Raw genomic sequence first — 12,807 nt, 5'->3', positions numbered from 1 at the left:
ATATCTCAGCACACTGGGGTATGTCATCGTTTTTTAATTCCGCAACACATTAGGGCTAGGAATGAAGGGCGGGCAGGCTGACGGCTGCTGCTCCCGGTGGCTGATGAGATCAGGCTGGCAGTGACAGGAGATGAGAGGGTATGGCTTGCAGACAAAGAGGACTGGGGAACAGTGCCCGGCTGCAGAGCAAAGGGCAAATGTCTGTGCTGTTCTGAGTGACAGTGTTGTTGCTTGAGGTTGGCCGCCATGGTATTCATGGTGGTAACTGACAGATATCGGTGATCACGGGAAATACTTGCTTTAGTCTGTTTCCACTTGCTATAACAAAATACCCAAGGCTGGGTAGTTTATAAAGGAACAACTGTTTGTTTTGTTTTGTTTCTGTCAGTCCTGGGACTAGAACTCAGGGCCTGGGTGCTGTCCCTGAGCTTTTTTGCTCAGGACTAGCACTCTACCACTTTGAGCCACAGCACCACTTCCAGTTTCCTGGTGGTTCATTGGCGATGAGAGTCTCATGGACTTCTTTCCTGCCCAGGCTGGCTTTGAACAGCGATCCTCAGATCTCAGCCTCCTGAGTAGCTAGGATGACAGGTGTGAACCACCGGTGCCCCGGCTTAGGAATGAAATTTATTTGTCTCATGAGAGCTGGAGACTGGATCCCTGTGCTTGGCAAAGGCACCATGTCATGTTGTGTCAAGCCAAGAGGGGAAGCAGGTGGGTAAGGAACCAAAGAGGGGGCAAAGCGTGACAGAGGACGACACCCACTCTCCTGGTGACTAACCTGTCCTGTGAGAACTTCATCCATCCCTCCTAATCACCTCTTCAGGGGCCCAACACATGCCAAGACAACCAATCGTCATGGGGAGCTGATTCCACAGTGATTTCAGAGAGGACACACCATGTGTAACCGGAGACTGTACTGCACAGCTCTTCTGCTTCAGAATTGACAAGGATGCACTTTAACATTGCATCTCTTGTCCATAAGCACAGTGCTTCTTTGATTAATACTGGATTCCTTCTCTTCTCATGGCTGCCTTTGATATTCTTGCTTTTATAGAATATAGAACCCCCCCAAAAAAAGAAAAGAAAAAAAGTGGTAGAGTGCTAGTCTTGAGAAAAAAAAAGTTGAAGGACAGTGCCCAGGCCCTGAGTTCAAGCCCTGCAACTGAACAGCAACAACAAAAGGCCCCCTACCTGCTGAATGTGAGTTTGGTAGTGCTGTCCTGAGCCTTTGTAGGAGCCTTTGTATGCCACACCATAGCCCCTACTTGTCCATTGGAACGTGGATCCCACCTCTCCTGTCATGTGGCTGGTCTCTCACACCCCGAACGGTCCTCTAACAGCACAGCCTAAGACTTTGAAATGGAGTCTGCACAGAGTGGCCAAAGTGAGCATTTCAATACATATCTCTGTGTTTCGAAGACTCCCGTCCTATGGTTCAAGTGGCAGAGTGCTAGCCTTGAGCAAAAAGAAGCCAGGGACAGTGCTCAGGTCCTGAGTCCAAGGCCCAGCACTGGCAAAAAAAAAAAAAAAAAAAAAAAGTCAAAGGCTTCCGTCATCAGTGGTTAAGACAAAAATAAATGCTTGCACACTTGAAAAGATAGAAATCCTTAGGTCATATGAAATGGCTCGCTTACCAAAGGTTTTATAATTCTGTATTTGTATATTCCCCCCCCTTTTTTTTCCTCCATTACAAATTCCTATCAGTCTTTGTGTGGCCAAGGTCCACCAAGATGAACTGAATTCATTCTCATTTTCTGTCTCTCTCTCTCTGTCTCTCTCTTTCTGTGTCTCTCTCTCTGTCTCTCTTTTACATGAACATTTTCCAGTGGAGGCCTAGTCCATTGTGTTCTTTCTTTGACAAATTCAGAGTCATTTTGAATTGTACTGGCTTTTTCTTTTACTTGCTTGTGGCCGGAGACAGATCTACATGGGATTTCAAACTGTAATTTTCAGGTTCCCCCTTTTTCCACTCCCAGCCAAAAACAGCACACAAAAAAAAGAGGGGAGGGGAGATACTGGGCAAAAAAGATTTGGAAAGGCCAGAAAAGAAAAACAGAGCTAAAAGCCAGACGTCTGTTCTGATCTCTGCATCTCTGTTCTTTTTGTGGTGTTTTCATGAGAATTGCTGTATTCTGCATTTGGCCCTGGTACAGCCATTTCCTGCCCGTTCCTTCTCATTTGGTCCAGTTTTCATACAACTAGATAATCTGGAATAGGACCAAGAACTCTGGGTCCAGAGTGGGCTCTCTGAAAAACCTAATGTACTCCTCTTCTCCTGGTACCCTCCTTGTGTTGGTTTGATTTCCTGAGCAATTGAAGACAATAAAACTTCAACCAGCTTACACCCGTGGCTCATAACATTTCAGGTGTGTTGCTGAATGTGAACCATAGAATGGCATCTAACCATGGCAACCATCTTGGTTTCCTTACCCAGAAAGCCACCTTGTAGTACTTAGAGAAGTGGGGACCAGCCTTTACTTGGAGCATTTCTGAGTCTGTGGCTTCTGTTTGAGTTAGCCAGGAGAGGAAGGGGAATAAAAGGAAGGTGGAAGGAAATCACCATGGTTGCTGTATGGGTCCCAGAACCCGGCCTGGCAGGATCTAAGGCAGGTAGAGTATGAGAGTCATTGAGGAAGGCCAAGGCAGCAGGTTAGTGGCCCCATGACAGCTGAAGGCTGCCCACATGTGAGCTCCCACCAGAGTCCCACGGAACAGCCAGGCAGGGGACCCCAGCATTCTCCTCAAGTCGAGTGACATGATCTCCATCTTCCTTATCTGTTTCTTTTCCTTCTCAGAACCATCCCACAGAGAGATGGCTAACGATTCAGATGTTGTTCTCAATATTTTCTAGAATTAAAAAAAAAAAATCAATCTTAAAGCCAGGCGTAAGATGGCAGGAAGAGCAGGCAGGGCCACCGCGGAGGGGTACAGGGACAGGGCTGAGGCACAGCCAGGCCAGGGCAACCTCTCACCTCAGGGCACGGTCTGCGCAGGCCCTGGGCCTCCTTGAGCCTTCGTGGAGCCTGCGTGGCAGCTTCCCCCAGCCCCAGAGTTCGGGCCTGCACCCCCTCTTCACCCTCCACTGAAGTGAGTAGAAGGGGCTAGGATATTCTACTGGCAGGAATGGATCTGGGTTGGAAAAGCAAACCCGTGTGGGAATGTGGACGTGCCCATGTAGACATTTGCAGGCAGTGTATCGGCACCTATCCACACCCTCGGGGGGATTTCCTTATCCTATCAATTGCATAAGGAACAGAGACAAACAGACCACCCCAGATCGAGACTCCCTGTGTTCCTTTTGCTCCTTTTTGGGGATGTTATTGGAGTTTGAACTCAGAGCCCCATGTTTGTTAGGCAGGCATTGTACGACTTGTGCTAGGCCCTTAGTCCTTTGTGCTTTTGTCATTTTATTTTATTTTTTTCAGATAGAGTCTTGTGCTTTTGCCTAATGCTGGCCTCAAACCACAATCCTCCTAGCTCTGCCTCTCAAGCAGTTGGGGTTGTACAAATCAGCCACCATTTTTTTTTGTTTGTTTCTTTTGCTGGCCCTGGGCCACTGCCAGCTCTGTGAGGCAATTGTGGCTCATGTCAGCAAGCATTAAGTCATCCTCATGTGCACCCCAGTTGTGTGTGTGTGTGTATGTGTGATGGCAGAGATGTTTTACCTCTGTGTGCTTCCTCCCCTGAGCTCGTCACCCCAGTCAAGTCATGAAGAAAAAGAAAATCATGAGACAGATTCCACTCAAGTGGCATTCCACACGATGCCTGACCATGCCTCCCCCCTCCCCCCCTAAGACTATCGAAGTCATCAAGGCCAGAGAAGACTGGAGGATCTGGGACAGCTAAGCAAAACCCAAGATGTGTGACGAAGTCCTGTTTTTCCCTGGGTGCAGTTCTGGAACAGATAAAAGACATTTGGTAAAAGGGAAAAAAAAACAAAACTAAAGAACCTGAATGAAGTGTTGGCTTTTGTTAATAGCAATGGATGGTTCATTCATGATAACAAATGTACCCTAAGCCTATGTTAATGATATGGTTCTGGGCCTAAGGCATATAGGGAATGTTCTGTACCATCTTCTCAGTGTTTCTGTGAAACTGTTCTGCAATAAGAATTGAACACAAATGGCATCATCTCCATGACTCCTCATAGGGGCTGGCATGAGGACCAGAGGAGAGACTGCACAACACGTTATCCGTGCATGTGTGGCACAATGTCAGCATGATTTGACCCCACTGGTGATCTTCTTTGTGATGGGCTCTGTATAAGTTACTTGTGTTAGCTTTCTCTCCAAGGTGATCAGGTTTCTGATTTTCATTTGTATTTTTTCCTATCAGTGTTGGTACCTGTGTCTTTTTTTTCCCTTTGTTTTTACATGAACTGACCAGATGGGAATAGAATCCACTTCATTCCTATTGAGCAACTAAGACATGCCACATAACAATGGTTTTTACACAGCAGTTATGTGGGAGTGAGGCTATGGGATGCTTCCAGTTAGGCAACTGTGTCTTTACTCTGTGGATCTTGACTTCTACGATGGCCATTTGCATAAGGTCCCTTCTCTGCTCCTGAGGGATTTGCCGAGGGAGGGTCTTGATTGAATGCAATGTCACCAAATACCATGCTTTCCTCCCTTCTTTCTGAGCACCAAACTGAATCATTGCAAGATTATAACGAGGTGGGGGAAGGATTCCTTGTGACATTGGGCAGGAAGTATCTGTCCATTTGGGGAAAATATCTATGGGAGAGAGAAATGTCTGGAAGAGAAATTTATTTGTGCCAAGAGCAAGATTTTGTGATTGCTACCGATTTCCTCTATAGTCATAACTACTATGCAAGAAGAAATTAAACATTGAGTAGAGGTGGATATATACACATGTGTACATATGCACCCACAGCTTTATATTTCTTGTTAAGGGCAGTATTTACAGATTATGACCCAAATCTTAGCCCATTCCACTCCCTTCACTCAAAACCCTGTAGTTCTACTTTTCTTTGACATCGATCTGGGTTGCCCGCTCTAAACTTTTATTTTGCTCTTTCTTTGATGGAAATATTTTCGGGGAAAACTCAACAGGGCTTCTGGGTTGCTAGGTCTGGTCTACCTTCCTGTCCAATAAAATGAAAATCACATTAAAAAAATAATAGCCCTAGCCACAAAGGTCTGTTTGATCATTCTTAACGGTTTCCCAGAGAGGGGATTTATTTAATATTTCTGAATATCCAATGCCTGCGAGCTAGCCTGGAATGACTGTCTAAAACTGCGAGAGGTTGGCTTCGTGTGGTTGTGAATGTGGAAGTGGGAACGTGGCTGGAGGGCTTTGGTGGGTCCCTCAGTCATACCTCCTTACATTCAATAAGCACTCACTGCCCTCGAGGTAGTACAAGACTGGGCCGAAATTATCTGAAAGCAAATACTCCATAATGGAATATTAAGCACTCTGTTTAATAATATTCAGGCTGTCCCAAAATGTCCTGTGAGGAACATCTCTACAGATTTTTCCCCTCTTTAATGAAGTGCTTAGCATTTTCCCTGGCAGGTCTAGATCTGTGCTTTAAGCACAGGGGTGCGATCAGGTCTCAAATGAGGAGTGAGTTCACACTGGAGGATAGACCATAGGGCATCAGTTCTCACTTAGAGAAGCGAATATTTGAGATCTGTTTTTGTTTAAATGAGATCTACATATAAAATAATATATTTTCGAAATGAACTCCCACAAATAGAAACAAGAGATTTTGTTGTTGTTGTCATCATCGCTGTTTTTGTTGTCTTTTCCTTTTGTCTTGTTTGTTAGCTTATTTGTTTGGGGGATGGTAAGGGGGAGGAACAGAAATGGGAAACAAAGGGCAAACAAATGAAGCCATGGTACTCACTTGACAGGATGTAGAAAATGAATTACACAATTTAGGATGGGGTCAGGAGGGAAAAACTGGGAGATAGAAGGGAAGGGGTGGCATTGTCCAAAAAGAAATGTACTCTTTACCCGACTCATGTAACTGTAACCCCTCTGTACATCACCTCTACAATAACAATATAATATATTTTAAGAAGTAAGATCTATTATTGAGCCATTAGCTTATTAGTGTACCAAAGTCGTTGGCCTTTTCCTATACCTCGTTCAGTCAGTTTTTAAAAAAAAATTCGGATCTTGTTTTTAGGCAGCACAGAATAGTTGTGCATATGCATGGAAGTACAGTGTGATGTTGTGATCCATGTGCATGCTGGGTAATGATCAGATTATCCATCACCTCAGATGTTCATTGTATCAGATATGATGCTGTTTGGTCAACATGTTCATGTTGCTCCATTCCTGTCCCCAGATAAGGTGGGCTAGCACACACCCACCCACAGTTTGATGTGGCCTCTCTGTTCTCCATTCCAATGCCAGCTCTGATGCCCTGTGGTCCTTCCAGTATTGGCTGGCCTCTTGGCAAGGGAACAGCTTCCTGTTGTTCTCCTGAGCCTCCTTCATTCTGATTACTATTCATGTTGAGCATCTTTTAATACAGATATTGATTTAGTAACAAAAATGACCTCTACCCTGACAGGACCCCCTGGGGCATGCAAACCCAGGGGGAGACGGGGATGTACTGGTCACGTGCCTTGCCCTGGGCCATCTGTCCATCCCCAGTGGCTCCTGGTTGAAGATTATGAAGTTGGTTGCTGTTGACAGATGTGCATGTGCTCTGCTCTTCCATCGTTCATGTCCTCCTGGGGTAGGAAGGGAGGTGATCTTGGTGGAGGCAACGAATGGGAATGACCATCACTCTGTCTTCCTTCTCTTCCAGATACCACCCAGATGAACAACGCAGTGCCCACCTCGCCTCTCCTCCAGCAGATGGGTCACCCACATTCGTACCCCAACCTGGGCCAGATCTCCAACCCCTACGAGCAGCAGCCGCCGGGCAAAGAGCTCAACAAGTACGCCTCCTTAAAGGCAGTCGGTAAGGGTGACCTGTTCGGGCCTGCTTGCCTCCTCCTCCTGCGCCTCTACTTGCCTTCGTTTGGTAGATCTCTCTCTCTCTCTCTCTCTCTCTCTCTCTCTCTCTCTCTCTCTCTCTTTCTATCTCTCTCTCTCTCCCCTCTCCCTTTCCCCCCCTTTCTCTCCCTCTCTCCAACCTTGGACTTTCCATTTTCTGTCATTTCTTTCTCTTTTCCCTTCTCTGCCTCTTTCATGTCCCCCCAGCTTTTTTTTGCTCTATCTATCTATCTATCTATCTATCTATCTATCTATCTATCTATTTATCTATCTATCTATCTATCTATCTATCTATCTATCTATCTATCTATCATCCTCCTCTTCCTCCTCATCATCTATCTATCATCATCATCTATCTTTATCATCTATGTATTTTCATCATCATCTACACCTATCATCTATCTATCTATCTATCTATCTATCTATCTATCAATCATCTATACCTATCATCTATCTCTCTATCGATCAGTCTATCCACGTACTTATCTATCCATCTGTCTACCTATCATCCTTCTTCTACCTGGGACCCAGGTTGCTGACAGAGTCCCTCAGCTCCATCCTCTGATATATATCATGTCTAACCTTGCTGTGGTGGTCAGGGGTGGGGTACAGTGGGGTGATGGGGGTTACCTGTGTGAGAAGGTCTTCCTGGAGATGGGGGAGAGCCTGGGTGCTCATGAGGCATCAGCCCTTCACCATCTCTTCTCTGCCCTAGCCAACCCTTAGGGTACCCAGATGTAGACTCTGGGTCTCTCAAGCTCAGTCAGGCCTCACCTTCACCTGCCTTAGTCCCTGCTGTCACTGAGGCCTGCAGGCCATGCACAGTCCTGTCGCAGGCAGGACCTCTCCTTCCAGACAGAATTGGTTTAACTGTTTAGAGCAGCCCAGGATTATATGGTGGGTTTCATATAATGCTACATTAGACCCTTTATTACATAACTGGCTTCACTGATCCAAAGGGGAAGGCACAGTTTTTAATCCCAGCTGTCAAGATTAGGACAGGAGACTCAAACAGGCTGTAATTTACCATCCCCCCTCTCCCCCAAATCAGAGCACAGTGGGTGAGCTGAGAACTGAACTGAACTGGTGGTTTTTGTTGTTGTTAATGCAGTGGCCCTGTCACTGCTCTGATTTTCCCCATTCCATCTCCCACTCATCCCACAGCAACCGTGACAGTGATTGAGCCTTTATACACTGTGAACTGAACACTGAACCCCAACCACAGACAAGTTCACGGTGCATGAATCCTGGTGGTCTTCAGTGTGGGTCCCACCGCTGGACTCAGGCACAGGGCAAGTGAAGATGCCCGTACCCTGGTCCCACCCAGAACAGAGAGTTCAGTTGAACTAGCAGAGGATGGGGTTGAGACCTGGGCAGTTCTCACAAGCTCTCTAGATGTTTCTCACATGAAGCGAGAGCTGAGAATGGCCAATTTCAGCCTTTCAATCTGCCTAACATCCAGGAAAACCAGATTCCAGCACCGGGGCTTTCTGAACTTCTTCTTCCTAGTTCCTTCCTATTGTCTCCATTCTTTTGCATTTCTAATGCAGGAGGAAATGCCTCTCTCTTCTCTTAGTGTCCTCCTGTCCCAGAGGAGAGGTCTTCAAGTCAGCCTTTTCACTTAACCACCAATAGAGGTTCAAATCTGGGCTCTACCACTTTTGTGTTACTGTGGGTAACACTTAACTTTTCCTCTGTCCCCAGTCTTCTATAACGTGGGCATACATTTTCCCATAAAAATATTATTTTATACCATGGTCTGGCAGAGCTATTCTTTCAACATGTGTTCTCTACCTTCCCTTAGCAGAGTCTCACTGTCTCCTTTGCTCCGTGGACAAGTCCTCTGAGCTGCCATCTTCACTGAGCACTCAGATCTCCTGCCAGTCTTCTCCTTCCGGCTCTACAGCCCTTGGCTGTCAGGAACCTCAGAGTAATGAGGAAATTCTCCTTCTATCTGTGGAGGCCCTCCCATTCTCTAGCTATCGATGTGACTAACTGATTTATTTCCCACACTCTACTGGATCCTGGACCTGCTTTGGAGATGTCCAGAGAACCCCACTGACCACACGCTTTCTTTTCTTCTCAATTACTCATCATTTTTTCCTCCCCCCAGGTCCCTACCTCTCCCCTACTGCATAGCCCCTCATTAGAAATTGGATGGAATAGGGATTGATTCCATCAGAATCAATCAGACCGGGCTGGGGATATGGCCTAGTGGCAAGAGTGCCTGCCTCGGATACACGAGGCCCTAGGTTCGATTCCCCAGCACCACATATACAGAAAATGGCCAGAAGTGGCGCTGTGGCTCAAGTGGCAGAGTGCTAGCCTTGAGCGGGAAGAAGCCAGGGACAGTGCTCAGGCCCTGAGTCCAAGGCCCAGGACTGGCCAAAAAAAAAAAAAAAAAAAAAAAGAATCAATCAGACCATTCCGATTCCCTTATCAACTTAATGGCAGAACATCAAGTGTAGACACTACCATGTGTCCATGGTGCTTGCACTGTCTATCTGTCCATGACTGACAACATCAGTGAGGTTCACAGGAGAATTCTACTGGGGGTTTTGCACGGAGACAGGCACGGACTAGGTCATTAGGAAGTGTTTATGCTAGGAGTTTTCTTTGCACACTCATGCTCCCTGGGTTCCTCAGTAACCCCAGATGGAATCATCGAAAGAGAGGTTGAGCCAAATGTAGGACACCAAGGTTACAACAAGGTCACATGTGGTATAAGATGGACTTGGGCTTCCCAAAGCCTGTATCTCCGTAAGGTCTTTCCGCCTAGTTGTACTCAACTCCCAGGCTTCATTTCCTACACCCAAGTCCGCCCTCATTACCTCCGAGAACTGCCTCATCTGTTCTGTGTGTTTGCTGAGCGTCTGCATGCTAAGGATGCTCAGACATACTCAGATGTTCCTAGAAGGGTCAAGGACAGTTGCCCAGGAGAGTAAAAATTAGGACATCCTCACCACTGAGGGAACTGTTGGAGCCTTCAGATGTGATTTGCTGGCCTGCCTCCCTTTCTGAGCACTGCTGCTCAGTGACAAATGGCATCTTCTTCTTTAGGTATTAAAAATTAAAAAAAAAAAAGAATTATCCCAGACATACTTTTCTCTCGGAATGGATCTCACTGTCTTATACAACTCATTGCTTCCACACAGCCTGTCTCTTCTTCCCAACATGCTTTTCTTTGGATCAATAAGGAATGGATATTTTTCCATCCAGCTCCTTGAATTTTCTCCAGGATTTCTGCATAGGGCTGTGTTGGACCACAAACATCTGGAATTAAATTTTGCAGAATGAGAATACACTTGGTGTTCTTTGTGTAGCCTTTTCCCCCTGCAAATCAAGAGTTCTGAAACGTTTCTTGGATGAATTAACTTGTCTTTGACAAGAAGCAATAGCTGGGGACTGAAAACAGAAGGGGCTCTCTTGGGGAGTCCTCCTCGTTCCTAGATGTGGTTGATGAACCCCTCTTCTTCTTTTTTAAAAAATTCTTCCTTTAGATTCTTGGGGAGTGCCTGGGACTTTAATAGAATCACAAGGGTCTTTATGTTTCCAGGAACTAGAGGTTATTCAGAATCTAGCATCTGCCCGCATCTGTGAACCACAAATCCCCTAATAAATGTTCTTTCAAGACTTCTTTGTGAAGGCATAATGTGATTGTGGTGTGAATGATGAAATATACTTCATTAGTGGAATCATTACCACCCAGGAGAAAAGTTGTTTTAAAAAAAATGGTTTGCATCCTTTTCTGCAAGTTTTTATCCAGTGAATAGGGGATGGGGAGGGTTGGACAACTGATAAGGCTCACTGCCAGGTCAGAAATGAGGCTGGAAAAGCTGATTTCTCTCATGAGGGTCAATGCCCTGAACATTGGACAGACAGTGGGAGGCTCCATACTGGCTCGGGCTGCAGCTCTTACCGAGCTAGCTGATGAAGCACTAACCACTCAGGACTTAGGATTTCAAGTTTCTCATGTGGAAAAGTGAGGAAGCTGAGCGATTGGGTTCCCCAATGCAATCCCTAGTCTCACTTTCAAACTACAGGATTATACAACACCACTTGTATCTCTTTTAGCATTGCCGTGGACCACAAAACCCATCTCCTCTATCCATCAGTCTTCCATGGGAGGGCATTTTGAAGGTGAATCCTCCCCACCTGCCTTCCTTACTATCCCATTTTTGTCTTAGACTTTGTTGGTTCATGCAAATTGACCTTTGTCAGGTTTAGAGAGGACATCCCCTGGACGGTCCTGCCCGTTGGATGGTCAGTGATGCTGGCAATATGGCCTGTGGATTTTCATAGGTCAGTGTTCACAAGATAGAAGTATTTGTGAAAATAGACCCATCAAGGTAACTCCATGGTCCAGGCCTCTAAGACCAGGAAAAAGAAAAAAAAATAAAAATATATATTAAAAAAGTCTACACTTTTCTGGTAGATGTTGGAAGCAGGAAGTTGCCTACACATTAATGCTCATCTCCTGTCAGTTTCTTGTCTGGTTATTTTTTTCCCCCTCTAGGTTTCTGAGCGCTGAGCTCTGAGGCTGAGGGAGATTTCTGACCTCAGTCCTGGTCATTCAGTATAAGGAAGAGAGAGAATGGATTGGCATCTGTACATAGCTAATGGAGGGCTGTGTGCCTTCGTGGTTTTTAATTAAAAAAACTGAATCTTATTTTAAGAAAATATTTTCTGTTTTGCAATTTGACAGATGATTGACTGTTCTGCCAGAATCTTGTTACATTTCTCCAATAGCATTAAAAAAAAAACCCTCAGTAACAATAACTCTAATGTGGCAGACATCCCTTCCTTGCCCTTGCTGTAGCAAGCCAGAAGCAAGGCATGGGGTTTTCAGCCATAGATTGATCACTGCTCGTTTAAATAAAAGTGAGGGCAGAACGAAGTCTAAGATAATGGAATTCCCACACAGCACACTTTGAGGAAGGCCTTAGCCCTGTGCCTTGTAGATTGGGAAACTGAGGCTCAGTGTGGTTTAAGTATTTGGGCTCATATTCAAGACTCCCTTACTCAGAAAATCCTGTTTCTGCCATGAAATGATTCTTTTTCTTCTGTAGAGAAAGTTCTGCAATTCCCAAGTATTACAAGTAGGCAGAAGATCTATTAGGGAAGCCCCCCCCCCTTTATAAAATACTCACATGGACCCCCCAATTTTGGGCAAGACAATTAACTGAGGTAGTTAACTGCTTCTCTTTGTTGAAGATTAACCAAGGTATGGCAGATTTAGGATATCCTAATTTACAGGGAAATACGCAGATCGTCCTCTTATAATAGTGTGGTTTTCAAAAGATGCTCACACGGGAGTGAGTAACCACTGTCCCCATTAAGAACTCATCCTATTGAACGGTCCCTTGTAGCCTTTATCTTTTCTATATCTTGGGTTCATCCCAATCCCATCTGAGTGAGCTTCCCCCCCATCCAAAAGTATTTATCTCATGTCTATGAGTATCATGAAGTAGAACAGAGAGGTGTGAGCATATGTGTTGTAGCCCATGTGCCATTTTACAAAGTGACCTTTTAAAAAAAAATTCAATGGAGGTGTGAAGGAAAGCTTGCCAGCCTTGCTTTAGCTAGTCAGAACAGAAGTGCCTGCCTTCAAGGCACATGATGGTGCTGGATTGGCCCTGGGGTGGGACCCGTCAGCTTCATGCGCAAGGAAAATCTGTGGCTCTCTCGCTATTTCCAGCTGGCCTTGGCTCACAGGAAGAAGAAACAGTCATTACCAGTCAGGGCCCACTTAATTCTAACTTCCTCACCCTTCTCCTGTCACTCCCATGCCCACTCTGAGTGAAGAGGGTATGGAGTTTAGATCCT

The 12,807-nt window shown here is 45.6% G+C and overlaps 1 protein-coding gene across 2 annotated transcripts in view; it reads left to right on the top strand.

The window, feature by feature from the left end:
• Shisa9 (shisa family member 9) overlaps positions 1 to 12,807 on the top strand; it is a 191,826-nt gene that overhangs the window by 164,248 nt on the left and 14,771 nt on the right. For both annotated transcript variants that reach the window (XM_048332581.1, XM_048332580.1), the window contains exon 3: positions 6,791 to 6,946. In XM_048332581.1, the coding sequence (XP_048188538.1) occupies positions 6,791 to 6,946 (156 nt within the window). The remainder of the gene's footprint in view (positions 1 to 6,790; positions 6,947 to 12,807) is intronic.

Source organism: Perognathus longimembris, chromosome 23 (genome assembly GCF_023159225.1).
Source record: "Perognathus longimembris pacificus isolate PPM17 chromosome 23, ASM2315922v1, whole genome shotgun sequence".
NCBI classification, from domain to species: domain Eukaryota; kingdom Metazoa; phylum Chordata; class Mammalia; order Rodentia; family Heteromyidae; genus Perognathus; species Perognathus longimembris.
This window is presented reverse-complemented; position numbering and strand designations above follow the sequence as displayed.